General features: G+C 55.4%; 1 protein-coding gene across 12 annotated transcripts in view; it reads left to right on the top strand.

Annotated features, from left to right (window-relative positions):
* TNRC18 (trinucleotide repeat containing 18) overlaps positions 1-17,355 on the top strand; it is a 124,409-nt gene extending 107,054 nt beyond the window's left edge. For all 12 annotated transcript variants that reach the window (XM_065541622.2, XM_074034363.1, XM_045387854.3 and 9 more), the window contains 9 exons: positions 3,049-3,166; positions 3,655-3,730; positions 3,836-3,944; positions 8,879-8,995; positions 9,801-9,965; positions 11,077-12,428; positions 15,840-16,076; positions 16,268-16,342; positions 16,905-17,355. In XM_065541622.2, coding sequence (XP_065397694.1) covers positions 3,049-3,166; positions 3,655-3,730; positions 3,836-3,944; positions 8,879-8,995; positions 9,801-9,965; positions 11,077-12,428; positions 15,840-16,076; positions 16,268-16,342; positions 16,905-17,111 — 2,456 coding nt within the window. In that variant the 3' untranslated portion in view covers positions 17,112-17,355. The remainder of the gene's footprint in view (positions 1-3,048; positions 3,167-3,654; positions 3,731-3,835; positions 3,945-8,878; positions 8,996-9,800; positions 9,966-11,076; positions 12,429-15,839; positions 16,077-16,267; positions 16,343-16,904) is intronic.
* Positions 17,356-19,518: the final 2,163 nt, after the last annotated feature.

Raw genomic sequence — 19,518 nt, 5'->3', positions numbered from 1 at the left:
GCCAGGCGGGGCTGCTGGAGCCTCCCTTGGGGAAGGCAGATCTGAGCAAGGCATGAGACGGAAGGGCTGGGCTAACTGGGGGCAGGGAACCGTAGGAGCAGAGGTCCTGAGGCCGTTACCCCGTTTGATGAGAAGGCTGGACTGGCTGCAGCTCAGTCCACTCTGGAGATGGGGCAAGAGAGCTGCCTTGGGGCCAGGGAGGAAGCAGGTCCTGTGGGGCTTGGGAAGGACTTCCGTGTTGGCCCCAAGGAAAGTGAGCAGCTCTGTGAGGTTAGATGTGGAGATGTGATATGCTCAGATTGACTTTAAAATGAGCTGTCTGGGCTGGGCAGGGTGGCCCATGGCTGTAATCCCAGCACTTTAGGAAACCGAGATGGGCAGATCACTTGAGGTCAGGAGTTCCAGACCAGCCAGGCCAACCTGGTGAAACCCTGATTCTATTGAAAAGACAAAAATTAGCTGGGTGTGGTAGCAGGCGCCTGTAATCCCAGCTATTAGGGAGGCTGGGGCGGGAGAATCGCTTGAACCTGGGAGGTGGAGGTTGCGGTGAGCCAAGATCATGCCACTGCACTCCAGCCTGGGCAACAAGAGCGAAATTGTCTTACCAAAAAAAAAAAAAAAAAGCTGTCTGGTGCTGCACAGAGAATGAGTGGGGGCCCCAGGGAAATCAGGGAGTCTAGTTAGGAGGCTGTGCTGTCCAGGTGAGAGTGGGTTGTGGCCTGGGGCTGCCACAGGGGCAGCAGGGGGGGAGGCGGGGCAGGGCGTGCACATTAGGAGGGAGACTGGATGGGAGGCAGTGTTGGGGGTGCAGGCAGATGAGAGGGGAAGGGAAGGGTGAGGACAGGTTTGGGGGGGCTGGGCAGAGGCCCTGTCCCTGAGACCCGGGTCAGAGAGGGTCATGTGCTGGGCTTTGATAACTCGAGTCTGGGGTGCCTGGGAGGCACCCCGGGAAGTCACGCCCAGGCTGGGACCCAGGGGTCTGTAGCCCAGAGGCGAGATTGTGGGTATATGGGGGAGCGAGTGAGAGAAGGAGTTGTCTACCCCAAGGCTGCACTGGTGAGCAGCCGCTGTGTGACAACCAGCCGCCGCCGTGTGCATCTCGGGGCGTGCAGGGCTGCTGGGTGGCTGTGCAGACCCCCACTGGCCTTGCTCCTGCAGTGATGGGCTGGCCAGGGGTCAGCTGCTCTACGTCTGTGGTCCTCTCTGCATGTGTCGTTTATCCTGCCAGACCCGTGGCTTAAGAGAAGTTGAGCGTAAGAGCTCTCTTGCCTAGGCTCAGCATTGGGCCCCGGCCACTTCTGAGAGTCACGTGGCCAAGCCCAACGTCAAGGCGTGGGGAGTCCAGTCTGCCTGTGACAAGGCCACGTGAGGGCTCTGTGCAGGCACAGGCAGGGATACGGCAGTCCCAACCATCCCTCTCCCAGCGAGCCATCTGGGTCTTTTTATATTCATAATGGGAATGTTGGGGACCGGGTGAAAGGTCCCACTGAGAAGGAAAGGCAGGCCCAGGTCAGGGGCGCTCCAGAGAAAGGGAGGCGCCCACAGGGAGCGGGAGCAGAGGGCTGGGGCAGTGAGAGTTGACCGCCATTGGGAAGTTTGCCCCTGGGCATTCATTTCCACCAGAAAGAAATAGTGGACGGAAAGTCTCAGAGGTACGTGGGGTGTGGTCACCTGCACCTGTAATACCAGTGCTTTAGGAGGCTGAGGTGGGAGGATCACTTAAGACCAGGAGTTTGAGATCAGTTGGGCAACATATCGAGACCCTGTCTCTACAAAAAATAAAATAATTAGCCAGGCATGGTGGTGTGCACCTGTAGTCCCAGCTACTCAGGAGGCTGAGGTGGGAGGATGGCTTGAACCCAGGAGCTCAAGGCTGCAGTGAGCTATGATCTTGCCACTGCACTCTAGGCTGGATGACAGAGCAAGCAAGACCTTGTCTCTGAAAAATGATGATGATGATGATGATGATGATTATTGTTGAGATGAAGTCTCACTCTCTGTCATCCAGGCTGGAGTACAGTGGCGTGATCTCGGCTCACTGCAGCCTCCGCCTCCCAGGTTCAAGCAATTCTCTTGCCTCAGCCTCCCAAGCAGCAGGGACTACAGGTGTGCGCTGCCAAGCCTGGCTAATATTTGTGTTTTTAGTAGAGACAGGGTTTCACCATGTTGGCTAGGATGGTCTTGATCTCCTGACCTCGTGATCTACCTGCCTCAGCCTCCCAAAGTGCTGGGATTACAGGTGTGAGCCACCGTGCCTGTCCTGAAAAAAATTATTTAAAAAAAGAAAGAGGCCGGGCACGGTGGCTCACACCTGTAATCCCAGCACTTGGGAGGCTTGAGGTGGGTGGATCACCCAAGGTCAGGGGCTCGGGACCAGCCTGGCTAACATGGCAGAACCCTGTCTCTACTAAAAATACAAAAATTAGCCAGGTGTGGTGGCAGGTGGTTGTAATTCCAGCTACTTGGGAGGCTGAGGCAGGAGAATCACTTGAACCCGGGAGGCGGAGGTTGCAGTGAGCTGAGATTGTGCCATTGCACTCCAGCCTGGGCGACAATATTGAAACTCCATCTCAAATAAATAAATAAAATAAAATAAAAAGAAAGTCCTAGAAGTTTGGCTGAGGGCAGCAGTAAGGGGGGTGGACGTCATGATGGAGGATGGTGGCTGTGAGTGTCCGGTGATGGCTGGAACCCAGAGCTTCGTGCCAGTCCCAGAGGCTGCCTTGGGGTGGGAAGAGACAGCACGTGCAGGCTTTCATCCCTGGGTTCACTCCTGCCTGGGGTCTTTGCAGACATCTGGGGCCAGGCAGGGAAGGGGGCTGAGAGGAGAGGGGCTGCCCACGGCACCCTGTGTGTGCCCACCGGTACACACAGGTCTGCACAGGTACACACATGGGCAGACAAAAGATGTGCACACATCTCAGCCCCACAGGCCCACCCGGCACCAGGGCCTCCATTTCAAGGGGATGACTTAGGGGTGACGGGAGGAGGGAGAGGTGTCGCAGACGCCCCTGGTTCCAGCCTTGCCTCACGGTCCGACCCCTGCAGCCCCTCGGTCCTGCATCATCGACAAGGACGAGCTGAAGGACGGCCTGCGTGTGCTCATCCCCATGGACGACAAGCTGCTATATGCCGGCCACGTGCAGACCGTGCACTCGCCAGACATGTGAGTGGGGTGGGAGGTCCGGCGCAGAGCCCCATGTCCCATACCTGCCCCGTGTCTCGGCCTCTGTGCCTGGCCACTTCTCCTTTCTAGGCTGTGGCTTCCCCTGATGGCAGAGGGCAGGGGCATGAGTGGGCTCAGAGCTGACAGGGAGGCCCTGGGCACTTTGAGGGAATACTGGGTGAACCCTCCCAGGGGCTGGGCACGGCGGCTCCATGACAGGAGCCGTAGCGGGAAGGGGTGAGAGGGAGCGTGCTGGCCTCTCTCAGGATCTGGACTGCACCAGCCTGGCGTGCTCTGCAACCCCTAGTTCTACAGATGAGGAAAATGAGCCCAGAAAGGAGGAGAATTGCCAAATTCAGCAAGCCAGCAAACCTCTGAGTCCTGGTGTCACCTCCCAGTGGTCTGGGAGGCAGAGCTGGTGCTGGCGGAGTTGAGGCCCTCTGGGAGGTCTCGGCCTCTGCCACCTCATGCCTCCTTTGCTCCCGCAGATACCGCGTGGTGGTGGAGGGTGAGCGCGGAAACCGGCCTCACATCTACTGTCTGGAGCAGCTGCTGCAGGAGGCGGTGAGAGGGGGAGGGCGGGGCCTCGGGATGCTCGGGGTGGGCTGGGTGTCCAAGGCCATGGCCACAACTGTGTCCACACCTTGCACTCATCCCATGCCCTCCTAGATCATCGATGTGAGGCCAGCCTCCACTCGCTTCTTGCCACAAGGGACCAGGATTGCAGCTTACTGGAGCCAGCAGTACCGCTGCCTCTATCCAGGCACCGTGGTCCGAGGTGAGATGCCTCCTCCCCAGCTCTCCCCTGCCGCCTAACACCTCAGTATGGACTTATTTGGCTACTAAAACCTAACTCTAACTGGCTTAAGAAGAAAGACTTGTGGGCTCACATAACTGAAAACTATATGGCCTTCAGGCATGGTTGGATCCAGGTGCCATTTAAACGATGTCATCAGGACTCCAGCTCTGAGTATCTGTCAGCAGTGCTGTCCTCTGTGCTGGCTTCACACTAGCTCCTTGGAGATTGTATTTTACCATCTTAAGAAATCTTACCATTGGACGATTTCTCAGTCCCAGTTTTCCCACACAAGTTCTAGTGTGAACTGACTTGGGCCACATGGTTTTCATTGATCCTACCGCTGTGAGTCTGATCGACCGTGCCTGGGTCAGATTCTCATCCCTGGGGCTAAGGAGTGAGGTCACCTCCCTTTTATTCGTGGGCTGCGAAAGATGGGAGGGTGACTTCCCCTGCAAAGTAGACATGTTGTTAGAATAAGAGAGAATGAGGCTGGGTGCGGTGGCTCACACCTGTAATCCCAGCACTTTGGGAGGCCAAGGTAGGTGGATCACTTGAGGTCAGGAGTTCAAGACCAGCTTGGCCAACATGGTAAAACCCCATCTCTACTAAAAATAAAAAAATTAGCTGGGTGTGGTGGCAGGCGCCTGTAATCCCAGCTACTTGGGAGGCTAAGGCAGGAGAATCGCTCAAACTTGGGAGGTGGAGGTTGCAGTGAGCCAAGATTGCACCACCGCACTCCAGCCTGGGTGACAGAGCGAGACTACGTCTCAAAAAAAGAAAAAAGTATGGAGGCTGGATGGAGAAAAACAACAAGTACCCTAGGACATGTAGGTGTGGATATCAGACAGGCAAGAAAGACAGTCAAATGGTCCAACCCTTAGCTCTTGCAAAAGCAGTGTATCCTAGAGAGGGGGTATGGATGTGGATTAGACATTCTCCACCCCCGCAAAAAAAAAAAAAAAGCCCACCCACATGCCAAATACAGTCCACTGCTTGGCCTAACATCCATTCATACCCAGAAAATGGAAACCAATGCTAGCTCAGCAGAACAACAGATGACTGGTCCAGCCTGAGTAGAGGATCTCAGGCCAGGAAGATTTATTTTTTTCCATCGTATTAGTCACTCATTTATCATCCAAATTCTGAAAGTGCTGTTAATAAGGTAGAAGTTGGCTTTAGATTCAGATTTCCTGGCACACGCTGTGCCCCTGTACTGGGAGGTGCTGGCTGTGTTCTAGGCCTGCCTCATGGGTATCATTCTGGATTCTTGGGCCTTCCCTGTCCCTCATCCTGGGAACTGCTTTTGTTGCATTGCATGTTTTTCTCTTTTTTTGGTTCAGTTCCTTGTTTTAAGCAGCAGATCTTTCAGTAGCTTTCTGAGGAAGAGTATGTGGGAGTTAAATTTCTCACATCCTTGTGTGTTTGTACTCTCTTCATTCTACCCTTATTTTTTTAGAGATAGTTGAGCTGGGTACCCTTATTCTTTAGAGATACTTGAGCTGGATATAAATTCACAACTGGAAATAGTTCCCTCTCACCATTTCAAAGACATTTTTCTATTTTTATCTTGCTTCCCATGTTGTTGAAGACATTCAACGTTGTGATTCCCAAATCACTGTAGAAGACCTGTTTTTTTAATCTCTGGAAACTTTTAGGACCTTCTCATTATCCCTAGATCTGCAATTGTGTGTGTGTGTGTGTGTGTGTGTGTGTGCGCGCTCATCATGCTGGGTATCTGCAGAGGGAGGCTTTGATTTTGAAGCAAATTTCATTGAGTCCTGGAAGCTCTACTTGTGAGCACAACTTGGATAACTGCCCTTGTGAATTTCATGTTTTCTCTGGAACTTGGGCTAGTCCCATGGTCCCTGGTGTGTGTGTCTTTTTTCCTGTTATTATTTTCTTACTTTGTTCAACTTATGGAGATAATTTCTCTACTTTTATCTTCTAACCCCATCTGTTTTCTTGAATTTTTTTTTTTTTGAGACGGAGTCTCGCTCTGTCACCCTGGCTGGAGTGCAGTGGCCGGATCTCAGCTCACTGCAACCTCCGCCTCCCGGGTTTACGCCATTCTCCTGCCTCAGCCTCCCGAGTATCTGGGACCACAGGCACCCACCACCTCGCCCGGCTAGTTTTGTGTATATTTTAGTAGAGACGGGGTTTCACCGGGTTAGCCAGGATGGTCTCGATCTCCTGACCTCGTGATCCGCCCGTCTCAGCCTCCCAAAGTACTGGGATTACAGGCTTGAGCCACTGCACCCAGCCTGTTTTCTTGAATTTTAAAAATTTCTGCTGTCATTTAAAAACTTCTCCACCAGCTGCGGTGGCTCACGTCTGTAATCCCAGCAATTTGGGAGCCCGATGCGGGTAGATCACTTGAATCCAGGAGTTCAAAACCAGCCTGGGCAACATAGCAAGACCCTGTCTCTACAAAAAGATAACAAAAATTGGCCAGGTTTGGGCCGGGCGTGGTGGCTCACACCTGTAATCCCCACACTTTGGGATGCCAAGGTGGCAGATCACCTGAGGCCAGGAGTTTGAGATCAGCCTGGGCAACATGGTGAAACCCCATCTCTACTAAAAATACAAAAATAAGCTGGGCGTGGTGGCAGGTTCCTGTAATCTGAGCTACTCGGGAGGCTGAGGCAGGAAGAAATACCTAAACCCAGGAGGTAGAGGTTGCACTGAGCCGAGATCACACCACTGCACTCTAGCCTGGGTAACATAGTAAGACTCTGTCTCAAAAAAAAAAAAAAAAAAATTATCCGGGCTTGGTGGTGTGCACCTGTTGTCCTAGCTACTTGGAAGGCCGAAGTGGGAGGATCACCTAAGCCTGGGTGATCGAGGCTGCAGTGAGCTATGATTGCAACATTGCACTCCAGCCTGGGTGACAGAGCGACACCCTGTCTCAAAAAAAAAAAAAAAAAAAAAAAAAAAAAATCCTAAAGAGTTATTTCTTATTCTCTGAGTATTTTTTTAAAATTTTTTTTAGCCAGGCACGGTGGCTCACGTCTGTAATCCCAGCACTTTCAGAGGCTGAGGCAGGCGGATCATGAGGTCAGGAGATCAAGACCATCCTGGCTAACACAGTGAAACCCCGTCTCTACTAAAAAAAAATGCAAAAAATTAGCCGGGCTTGGTGGCAGGTGCCTGTGGTCCCAGCTACTGGGGAGGCTGAGGCAGAAGAATGGCGTGAACCCGAGAGGCGGAGCTTGCAGTGAGCTGAGATCGCACCACTGCACTCCAGCCTGGGCGACAGAGCAAGACTCCGTCTCAAAAAAAAAAAAAACATTTTTTTTTGTTTTATCAACACATTTGTTTTTAAACTTTCTGAGAGGATTGTTTTTCATTTTAACTTTCTGTATTTTTTTTTTTTTTTTTTTTTTTTGAGACAGAGTCTTGCTCTGTTACCCAGGCTGGAGTGTGGTAGAGTGATCTCAGCTCACTGCAACCTCCACCTCCTGGGTTCGAGTGATTCTCCTGCCTCAGCCTCCCAGGTAGCTGGGATTACTGGCATGCATCACCATGCCTAGCTAATTTTTTGTGTTTTTAGTAGAGACAGGATTTCACCATGTTGGCCCGACTGGCCTCGAACTCCTGACGTCAGGTGATCTGCCTGTCTCGGCCTCCCAAAGTGCTGGGATTACAGGCATGAGCCACTGCACCTGGCCTCATTTTAGCTTTCTGCAGCTCCCTCTCTCTTCCCGGTCTCCGTTCCTTCTGTTTGCTGGTGCTGTGCCCTTCCTCTGGTTAGAACTCCTTAGGCTTCTGGGGACCTTGAATGAAGGAAACATTATCAAGCCGGTGGGAGCTCTGTGCACTCACGAGTCTTTGTCATCGCGAGTGGACAGGAATGTTTTGTTAAGGGACTGCTCAGATTCTGCAAGACTCACATCCTTGGGGATATAGTCCCAGCACCTGGCGTTTGGGAAGAGGGCTGGGCTGTCACCCTTTGCGGGGCCTGTCCAACCTCCTCCCTGCACTCAGTGTCCTTCAGTCTGGAGCCTCTCTCTGGGGTAAACCCCCCAGCTCCTGCCAGCTGGGCCTCCCTCAGCCCATTCAGTGTTGAGGTCTCCCTTAGCCCTGCCTCCGGAGGTGCTTGGGGCCTCTCGGGTCTGAGCCTTGGCAGGATTCTCTTGGGAACACCACCACCTCCTCGTGGGTATCACCTCCTCCTAAGAGATCAAAGCCCGCTCCTGCACGTTCATCCCAGCATCTCTCCCAAAATGCCACCATTTCCCGCTGCTGCCCTCCCCTTTCCCATTCTTAGTGTCCTTCAGGGTTGACACCCGCTTCCCTCCTTTGCTGTGGTTGCAGGAGGGTCTTGGGTGTGAGCGGGCACAGGTGCATGTGCTCCGCTGCCTTTTGTCACCCAAAGTCAGCTAGAAATGGGAGACCCAGGCCAGGTGCAGTGGCTCACGCCTTTGGGAGCCACTTTGGGAGGCCGAGGTGGGTGGATCACCTGAGGTCGGGAGTTCGAGACCAGCCTGATCAACATGGAGAAACCCTGTCTCTACTAAAAATACAAAATTAGCCGGGCATGGTGGTGCATGCCTGTAATCCCAGCTCCTTGGGAGGCCAAGGCAAGAGAATCACTTGAACCCGGAAGGCGGAGGTTGCGGTGAGCCGAGATCGTGCCATTGCACTCTAGCCTGGGCAACAACAGCAAAACTCCGTCTCAAAAAAAAAAAAAAAAAAAAAAAAAAAAAAAAAAAAAAAAGGAGAGCCAGTTCTCCTGCCCAGATGGCCTGGCTCTAACACCCACATTCTGAGCCACTGTAAACCCTCACCCATGTCCCCACTGCTGTACCATAGAGAGCAGGGCTGCACAGGGGCCGGTTTCTGCTGTCCCCACCCTTGTGCCTCACTAGGGAGCTGGAGGTCCAAGGGCCTCCCCTGAGCCTCTCCTCCCACAGGGTTACTGGACCTGGAGGACGATGGGGACTTGATCACTGTGGAGTTTGACGACGGAGATACTGGCAGGATCCCCCTCTCACACATCCGCCTCCTGCCCCCCGACTATAAGATCCAATGTAAGTGACAAGCTTGTGACACCCGGGCTCCTGCCAGGGGCCGCCCATCCAGGCTCTCGCCCTCCAAGCCCAGCTCTGGGCTCTGTCTGAAGTCATTTGGAGCCATAGGTGATGGAAGTAGCAGAAACCATGGATGGGCTCCTGTGAGATCCCAGGGCTCCCAGGTCCTGGGTCCATGAGGACAGCCCAAGCCCAGTGGCCCAGGCCATGGGAAGCTGATCAAAAATTATTAATGGCCGGGCGCAGTGTCTCACAACTGTAATCCCAGCACTTTGGGAGGCCAAGGTGGCCAGATCACAAGGTCAAGAGATCGAGACCATGCCGGCCAATATGGTGAAACCCTGTCTCTATTAAAAATACAAAAATTAGCCAGGCATGTTGAGACGCGCCTGTAGTCCCAGCTACTCGGGAGGCTGAGGCAGGAGGATCCCTTGAACCCGAGAGGCAGAGGTTGCAGTGAACCGAGATCCTGCCACTGCACTCCAGCCTGGCGACAGAGCAAGACTCCGTCTCAAAACAACAACAACAACAACAACAAAAACCAAAGTCAGCATCTTTATCCACCTGTCCCAGTTCCACAAAGTGCTTTGTTTTACTTCATTCATTCAGGGGCCTCTGGCTGCTCCCTGCAGATGGGATTTCCCCCGCTGGACCTCACAGCCTATCGTGGGAGCCCACCCGGGGTCAGCCACCTGGCGTTGGTTGCTTCCGCCCCCATCCCTGATCCCCAGGACAGACCAGGGTCTTGGAAGCTCCAAGCTGGGGACCCCAGGCCTGATGAGCCACTCTGTCCTCTGCCCTGCAGGTGCTGAGCCATCCCCAGCCCTCCTGGTGCCGAGTGCCAAGCGCCGTAGCCGGAAGACCAGCAAAGACACTGGGGAAGGCAAAGACGGTGGTACGACTGGGTCGGAGGAGCCAGGAGCCAAGGCCCGTGGGCGTGGGCGGAAACCCAGCGCCAAGGCCAAGGGTGGTACGTTGAACCGGACCCCAGGGCAGGGGCGGTGGGTAGAGCTCCTTTGTGCATCCAAACTCGGGGCTTGAGAACCTGCCCAAGTGCCTACCTGCTGTCTGTAAGAACTCTGAGCTGGGTGCGGTGGCTCACGCCTGTAATCCCAGCACTTTGGGAGGCCGAGGTGGGCAGATCGCCTGAGGTCAGGAGTTTGAGACCAGTCTGGGCAACATGGTGAAACCCCGCCTCTACTAAAAATACAAAAATTAACCGGGCATGGAGGTGAGTGCCTGTAATCCCAGCTACGTGGGAGGCTGAGGCAGGAGAATTGCTTGAACCCGGGAGGTGGAGGTTGCAGTGAGCGAAGATCGCGCCATTATACTCCAGCCTGGGTGACGAGTGAAACTCTGTCTCAAAAAAAAAAAAAAAAAAAAAGACCTCTGCACCTGCACCGCAGGATTGTTCTGACCAGGTGACAGATGAGGAAACTGAGGCTGAGGGAGGCAGGTTGGTTTGTCAGAGGCAGAGCTGAGCTGCAGCCGGCCTGTGTTTCTTTCCAGAATCCAGAGAAAATGCTTTGTACAGGCTGAAAGCAGAGGCTATTGGAGGACCCACTTTGGGGCCAACACAACTTAAGGTTGTTATAGGGGAACCGCCGAAGGAGGCCTAAGAAGGCCGCAACCGGGTTCCGCTCAAGAAGTAGCAGAGCCAGGATTGAAACCAGGCCGTTCTGCTGGGCTCGGTGGTCCACGCCTGTTCTCAGCACTCTAGGAGGCCCAGGCACAGGGATTGCTTGAGCCCAGGAGTTTAAGACCAGCCTGGGCAGCAGAGCAAAACTGTATCTCTACAAAAAAAAAAATAATAATACAAAAATTCCCCAGGCATAGTGGCGCATGCTTGTGGCCTCAGGTTACTTGGGAGACTGAGGCTGGAGGCTCACGTGAGCCCAGGGAGGTTAGGGCTGCAGTGAGCCCTGATCATGCCACTGCATTCCAGCTTGGGTGACTGAGACCCCATCTCAAAAAAACAAAAACAAAACCCACAGAAGCAGGCCTTCCTGATGAAAGCCACAGCTCGTCTCTGCCAGGAAGCCCCCGCCCCAGTCTCTCATCTGTTTTCTTTTGTTTTGCAGACAGAGCCGCTACCCTGGAGGAGGGGAGCCCAACAGATGAGGTCCCCAGTACCCCCTTAGCCCTGGAGCCGAGCAGCACCCCAGGTTCCAAGAAGAGTCCCCCAGAGCCTGTGGACAAGCGAGCCAAGACCCCCAAGGCGCGCCCAGCACCGCCACAGCCCAGCCCCGCACCACCCGCCTTTACCAGCTGCCCAGCACCCGAGCCCTTTGGGGAGCTCCCAGCCCCTGCCTCCACCCTGGCCGCAGCACCCCTCATCACCATGCCCGCCACACGCCCCAAGCCCAAGAAGGCGCGGGCAGCCGAGGAATCAGGTGCCAAAGGCCCTCGGAGGCCGGGGGAGGAGACTGAGCTGCTTGTCAAACTGGACCACGAGGGTGTCACGTCACCCAAAAGCAAGAAGGCTAAAGAGGCTCTGCTGCTCCGGGAGGACCCAGGGGCCGGGGGCTGGCAGGAGCCCAAGAGCCTCCTGAGCCTGGGCAGCTACCCCCAGGCGGCCGGCAGCAGCGAGCCCAAGGCACCCTGGCCCAAGGCCACGGAGGGGGACCTCGCCCAGGAGCCCGGGCCGGGGCTCACGTTCGAGGACTCTGGGAACCCCAAGAGCCCGGACAAGGCCCAGGCCGAGCAGGACGGGGCGGAAGAGTCCGAAAGCAGCAGCAGCAGTAGTGGCAGCAGCAGTAGCAGCAGCGGCTCGGAGACGGAAGGGGAGGAGGAAGGCGACAAGAATGGGGACGGGGGCTGTGGCGCCGGGGGCCGTAACTGCAGCGCTGCCAGCTCCAGGGCAGCCTCACCGGCCTCCTCCTCCTCCTCCTCTTCCTCGTCCTCCTCTTCTTCCTCCTCCTCCTCCTCCTCTTCCTCCTCCTCCTCCTCTTCCTCATCCTCCTCCTCCTCTTCCTCTTCATCTTCCTCCTCTTCCTCCTCCTCCTCCTCTTCCTCATCCTCATCCTCGTCCTCCTCCTCCTCCTCTTCCTCTTCCTCCACCACAGACGAGGACTCTTCCTGCAGCTCAGACGATGAGGCAGCCCCCGCCCCCACGGCTGGCCCTTCTGCACAGCCGGCGCTCCCCACCAAGGCCACCAAGCAGGCCGGCAAGGCGCGGCCCTCGGCCCACTCCCCAGGCAAGAAGGCGTCTGCGCCCCAGCCCCAGGCGCCTCCTCCGCAGCCCACACAGCCTCTGCAGCCCAAGGCTCAGGCCGGGGCCAAGAGCCGACCGAAGAAGAGAGAGGGCGTCCACCTCCCCACCACCAAGGAGCTGGCCAAGCGGCAGCGCCTGCCGTCCGTGGAGAACCGGCCCAAGATCGCCGCCTTCCTGCCAGCCCGGCAGCTCTGGAAGTGGTTCGGCAAGCCCACCCAGGTAACCAAGCTCGCGCTCGGGCGGGGCGCAGGGGCTGGGGGCCTTGTCTCTCTCTGCTGAACCCACGGCTTCACGCCGTGTTTCCGCGTGTGGTAACCTCCCAGAACCCCAGGGTGGAGGACTGGCGTCCCACTTGATGGATGGGTACACTGAGTCTCAAAGTGTCCTCAGGTACCTGGGTCTGTCGGACTCCGATGCCTGAGTCCTTCAGAGCAGAGCAGTCCTGCCCTCTGGTCCCGGGACGCAGAGCCACCCTCATGTGGAGACCAAATGAAGGAAACCGCAAAGATCAGCACAGACCCACAGGCGTCAGCGCCACGTGAAGGAAGGGGTTTTCCAGGCCTCTGGGTTTTTTTTTTTCCTTTTTTGAAACCGAGTCGCTCTCTGTTGCCCAGGCTGGAGTGCGGTGGTGCGATCTAGGCTTATTGCACCCTCCACCTCCAGGGTTCAAACAATTCTCCCGCATCAGCCTCCCAAGTAGCTGGGATTACAGGCACCCGCCACCATGCCTGGCTAGTTTTCATATTTTTAGTAGAGATGGGGTTTCACCTTGTGGGGCAGGCTGGTCTCGGACGCCTGGCTTCAAATGATCTGCCTGCCTCGGCTTCCCAAAGTGCTGGGATTACAGGTGTGAGCCACCACGCCTGGCTTTTTCTTTTCTTTTCTTTCTTTTTTTTTTCTTTTAGAGACAGGATCTTGCTCTGTCACCCAGGATGGAGTGCAGTGGCGCTATCACAGCTCACTGCAGCTTTGAACTCATGGGCCCAAGCAGTTTCCCCGCCTCAGCCTCCTGAGTAGCGGGGACTCCAGACGTGTGCCACCATGCTGCCCAGCTGGTTTTTAAATTTTTTTGTAGAGACAGAGTCTCACTATGTTGTCTGGGCTGGTCTTGAATCCCTGGGCTCAAGTGATCCTCCTGCCTCAGCCTCCCAGAGTGCTGGGATTCCAGGTGCTAGGCCTGACAGCCTGTTGTGTGTGGCGTTTGCAGTGTTCCCAGCCATGCCCCGGGCTCCCAGCCACCAGTGTGGCAGTCCCAGCAGAAGGTGCCTCCTTCCCGGGTTTGCCAGCAAAAGTCCAGGGTTGAATCTCCTTGGCCTGGCCGGGATCTCGTGTCCATCCCTGAGTGAATTAATATGGCCTGGAAGACAGACAGTCCTGGCTGGCCAGGTCGGGGTCCTGTGTCCGCTGCCTGTAGCAGTGGGTTGGTTGTTCAGAAGGTGCCCTTCCAGCCTGCCTGTGGCTGGCTATACACTCGCACACACACATGCACACAGTGCACTCACAAACACAGCCACATGGACACACGCATACATATGCATGCACATGTACACACGAATGCACGTACAGCCACACACAAAGGCAAGTACACGCACGCAGACATACACGTGAATGCACGCATGTACATGAACCATGTAAACATGAACATGCACACAAATACACTACACACTACACCCACACATGCACACAAGTATACTACACCCAAATGCACGCTTGCACACGTACACAAATGAAGGCGCATACATGTGTGCACATGCATCCATGCACACGAACACCTGCACAAATGCACAGATGAACATGTGCACACACAGGCACATACACATGGCAGGACCCAGTGTGAGAAATGAGAGTGGTTCAGACAGGCTGGCAGTGAGCCCCCAGTGTGCCGTAGGTGTGGGGCAGGAGCACCTGTTCCGGTAGGAGTCAGTGGTGTCTCAGGCAGCATTTCCAAAGCTGCTGTAGAACAGAGTTTCCAGTCTGTCTTGCCCACGTGCAGTGGTTGAAGTCTGTAATCCCAGCACTTTGGGAGGCTGAGGCGTGAGGATCACTTAAGCTTGGGAGTTCAAGGCTGCAGGGAGCTTTGATTGTGCCACTACACTCCAACCTGGGCAACAGAGTGATACCTAGTCTTGAAAAAAATAATAGTTTTAGCTGGGCGCGGTGGCTCACGCCTGTAATCCCAGCACTTTGGGAGGCCCAGGCAGGAGGATCACTTGAGGTCAGGAGTTCAAGACCAGCCTGCCAACACGGTGAAACCCCGTCTCTACTAAAATACAAAACATTAGCTGGGCGCGGTGGCAGGTGCCTGTAGTCCCAGCTACTTGGGAGGCTGAGGCAGGAGAACTGCTTGAATCTGGGAGGCGGAGGCTACAGTGAGCCAAGATCGTGCCACTGCACTCCAGCCTGGGCGATAGAGTGAGACTTCGTCTCAAAAATAATAATAGTGGCCGGGCGCAGTGGCTCACGCCTGTAATCCCTGCACTTTGGGAGGCCGAGGCGGGCGGATCACGAGGTCAGGAGATCGAGACCATCCTGGCTAACATGGTGAAACCCCGTCTCTACTAAAATACAAAACATTAGCCGGGCGCGGTGGCGGGTGCCTGTAGTCCCAGCTACTCGGGAGGCTGAGGCAGGAGAATGGCGCAAACCCGGAAGGCGGAGCTTGCAGTGAGCCGAGATCGCGCCACTGCACTCCAGCCTGGGCAACAGAGTGCAGACTTTGCCTCAAAAAAAAAAATAAATAAAAATAAAAAAAATAATAATAATAATAGTAACAAGTTTTAAAAGATAAAAAAGGCCAGGCATGGTAGCTCACGCCTGTAATCCCAGCTCTTTGGGTGGCTTATGTGGGAGGATCACTTGAGGCCGAAAGTTCGAGACCATCCTGGGCAACACAGACCCCCATCTCTACAAAAATAAAAATATTAGCCATGCATGGTGGTGCATTCCTGTAGTCCCATCTACTCAGGAGGCCGAGGCAGGAGGATGGCTTTAGCCCAGGAGATTGAGGCTGCAGTCAGCTATGATAGTACCACTGGATTCCAGCCTAGGTGACAGAGCAAGACCCTTTTTCTGAAAAAAGTAATTTTAAAAAGAAAAATAAGGCCAGGTGCAGTGGCTGACACTGCAATCCTAGTGCTTTGGGAGGCAAAGGTGGGAGGATGGTTTGAGGCCAAAAGTCTGAGACCATCCTGGGCAACATAGTAAGACCTTGTTCTCTACAAAAATTTAAAAAAATCAGCCGGGCGTGATGTGCGCCTGTATTCTCAGCTACTCAGAGGCTGACGTGGGAGAGGATTTCTTGAGCCTAGGAGTTCGTGGCTGCAGGGAGTCATGATTGTGCCACTGCACTCCAGCCTGGGCAACAGAGTGAGACCCTGTCTCAAAAATAAAGTCTGGTAGTGGCAGAATCCTTGGATTAAGTGAAGCGCCTCTTGGAGACCCAGCATGTCAAAGAGATGGAAGAGGGGCTTCCCCAATTGGAGCGAGACAAGGGGCTTCCTCCTCTCCCCAGAGTTGGATAGGGGTTGACTTGGAGGCCGAGGGCCCGGAGTCCCAAGTGGCAGAGCCTGCTAGGCGGCGGGCTCGGCGGGGCTGGGCCAGGGCCGTGCCGTGACACACGTGTCCTTGCAGCGGCGTGGCATGAAGGGCAAGGCCCGCAAGCTCTTCTACAAGGCCATCGTGCGCGGCAAGGAGATGATCCGCATCGGGGACTGCGCCGTGTTCCTCTCCGCCGGCCGTCCCAACCTGCCCTACATTGGCCGCATCCAGAGCATGTGGGAGTCGTGGGGCAACAACATGGTGGTCCGAGTCAAGTGGTTCTACCACCCCGAGGAGACCAGCCCGGGCAAGCAGTTCCACCAGGGCCAGGTGAGCCTGCGGCACCCCCAGCTGGGCTCCCCAGTCCTAGGCAGTAGAGGGCAGACCTGAGGGTGAGCAAGGCATTCTGGGTGCTGGAGGATCAGTGGCCCTGCCCAGTGGGTCAGCCCTGTCCTGGGGCCTGGGGTCAGGTGCGGCGGCTCCCCCGGCTCACCCAAGCCCCTCCCCTGTCCCCCACACAGCACTGGGACCAGAAGTCCAGCCGCAGCCTCCCGGCAGCCCTGCGGGTCTCCAGCCAGAGGAAGGACTTCATGGAGGTAGGTGGTGGTGGTGGTGGTGGTGGTGGTGGGCAGGTCGGGGGTGGCTGCCTCCTTCTGGGCAGCTCAGACAGGGCCTGGCTCAGCATCCGCTGCTGTCCCCCATGGTCTCCCTCGGCCTCTGACCTCCTGTCCCTGCCACTCTCAGTGCCTGGCTCCAGTTCTCTGTCTCTCCCAGTCTCTGCATCTGTCTCCATCTCTGGGTCTCCTCTGCTCTCCCGGTGTCTGTCCCTGAGTCTCCGGCCATTCTTACCCTCTGACTCTCTCTGGGTCTCTCCCAATCTCTGTCTTTCGGTCTCTGGGTCTCTCTCAGTCTCTGTCTCTCTGGGTCTTTGGATCTCTTGGTCTGTCTGTCCTTGTCTTCTGTCTCTCATTTGTTCTCCATCTCAGTCTCTGTTTTGTTGGTCTGGCTCTTCCTCAGCCTCTGTCTCCGACTTGGTCTCTGTCTCTGTCTCGGTCCCTGGGGCTCCCTCTGCTTCTGTTTCTGTCCCTGTGGCTCCCCGGGGCTCCCTCGGCCTCTGTGCCCCCCACCCGCCATCCTGATATCCCCGCGTGCCCACAGCGCGCGCTATACCAGTCCTCACATGTGGACGAGAATGACGTGCAGACGGTGTCACACAAGTGCCTGGTGGTGGGCCTGGAGCAGTATGAGCAGATGCTGAAGACCAAGAAGTACCAGGACAGCGAGGGCCTGTACTACCTCGCGGGCACCTACGAGCCCACCACGGGCATGATCTTCTCCACGGATGGCGTGCCCGTGCTCTGCTGAGCCCACCGGGCCCCATGGGCCACTGGCCACCTGTGCCCCGAGGGCGGCCAGGGACCCCTCTCCATCACTGCCACGGCGCGGGGACCACGTGCGTTGTGTGCATGCGAGTGCTCCTGCAGGCATGTGCATGGGGCCAGGTGTGCACGTTGACGCCCGGGTGAGCGTGTGTGCATGTGTGTGCCCACGTGCATGCACGTGTGTGCACACATGTGCACAAGCCTCCAGCTCCACCTTCCAACCCCTCAGTGCCCCTAGGACAGGGGCCCCTCTTAGCTATCAGGGTATGGCCCTGCCGTCCCCCTCAGGGCAGCCTCGGCCGGACCGGCCCTCTCTGCCCAGCACGTTGCAAGCACTTGGCCAGGCCGGCCCTCCAGGCTGCTGCTGCGTGGGGGCCCGGGGGCCCCCAGGCCCATGCAGACTGGGGATTCTGGTGGGGAGGGGGGCTTCTAAGGAACCAAACTGACGTTCACTCTGGGCTTCTCGGGCACCCTTAGCATGGAGCCCACCCCAAGGCCTCCCACTGTGCATGGGACGGGGTGGCCCGATGCCAGCCGGCCTCCTTGACCGTGCCAGGGGCCCTGCCCCCACCCTCTCAGGATGGCCTGGACTTGGGGAACAGAGCCGGGTGGGGTTGCAGCCCGGAGCATCAAAGGCACCAGGTGGATTGGGCCCAGCAAAGGCCAACCCTGGTCCAAACCCTCACACTACAGAAAACCCCAATGGTGCTGAAACCCTTGCCCGGCCACGCCCGGCCCCTCCCCACCCAGGAGGGAGGTGGCACTTCTTAACCTGTACAGTTTTATTGTACCAAGAGACTCGCCCCGCCCCTGTATCATAAGCCTTTAAATGGAGTCAACTTTTTAATTATATATATAAAGATAAATATATATAAATATATATAAATATAAACTTTTTAAAACTGTGAAAAATAGCTATGAAATTATAAAAAAAAAAAAAAACGAACACATTCTGACGTGCAGAATATTATTTTTTATTTCCTGTTAGATTGTAGTGTCTAGCACCGGCTTCACCGGCCTCCCAGTCCCCAGCACACCCCCACCCACCCCGCCAAGTGTACTGTACTCACCCCCCAGGATAGAGAAAAGAGGGAGAGAAGAGGGAGAGAGGCAGGAGCCGGCCCGAGCCCAGGGTCCCTGCTTGGGCCGCAGAAAGCACTTAACCAGGCCCCAAGCCTTCCAGGGAAACCAAGGCCTCGACCAGACAATCTTGAGGGAAGGAAAAGCCAGACTTTGGGTTTGTTTTTTGGGGGAATTGTTTTTTTTAAGTTTCTTTTGGAATTTTGTTTGTTGGCAAATTCTGTGTGCTCTTTTTCATAAGAAAAAAAAGAAAAAGATTTAATTGGAAAAATAAAATGGTTTGGAGTGGTTTATTTCAGGGGCCGGAATGGGGTGGTATCTGGGGGGATTCTGCCATATCAGGGCACTGGGAAGTAGGATTCAACTGGAAGTTGGCTACCACCCATGCAGGGGCAGTGACCTGATGGCCATGTAAATGAACTAATCAGCCGGGCACGGTGGCTCACGCCTGAATCCCAGCACTTCAGGCGGCCGAGGTGGGAGGATCACTTCAGGCCAGGAGTTAGAGACCAGCCTGAGCAATGTGGTGAAACCCTGTCTCTACTAAAAATACAAAAATTAGCCGAGTGTGGTGGCACACACCTGTAATCCCAGCTACTCGGGAGACTGACGTGGGAGAATCACTGGAACCTGGAAGGCAGAGGTTCCAGTGAGCTGAGATTGTACCACTGCACTCTGGCCTGGGGGTGACAGAGAGAGATGGTCTCAAAAAAATTTTTTTTGAGCAAATTTACATGAGAAAAAATTAAAAGTTAAGTTGGCTGCGTACGGTGGCTCACGCCTGTAAAATCCCAGCACTTTGGGAGGCTGAGGTAGGCAGATCACTTGAGGTCAGGAGTTTGAGACCAGCCTGGCCAATATGGTGAAACTCCATCTCTACTAAAAATACAAAAAAATTAGCCAGGTGTGGTGGTGCACGCCTGTAATCCCAGCTACTTGGGAGGCTGAGGCAGGAGAATTGCTTGAACCCGGGAGGCGGAGGTTACAGTGAGCTGAGATCGTGCCACTGCACTCCAGCCTGGGCAACAAGTCAAGACTCCATATCAAAAAAACAATTCCAGGAATGGTGGCTCACGCCTGTAATCCCAGCACTTTGGGAGGCTGAAATGGGTGGATCACCTGAGGTCGGGAGTTCGAGACCAGCCTGACGAACATGGAGAAACCCCATCTCTACTAAAGACACAAAATAGCCGGGCGCGGTGGCTCAAGCCTGTAATCCCAGCACTTTGGGAGGCTGAGACGGGCGGATCACAAGGTCAGGAGATCGAGACCATCCTGGCTAACACGGTGAAACCCCGTCTCTACTAAAA

The sequence above is a fragment of the Macaca fascicularis genome, chromosome 3 (genome assembly GCF_037993035.2).
Source record: "Macaca fascicularis isolate 582-1 chromosome 3, T2T-MFA8v1.1".
NCBI classification, from domain to species: Eukaryota; Metazoa; Chordata; class Mammalia; order Primates; family Cercopithecidae; genus Macaca; species Macaca fascicularis.
This window is presented reverse-complemented; position numbering and strand designations above follow the sequence as displayed.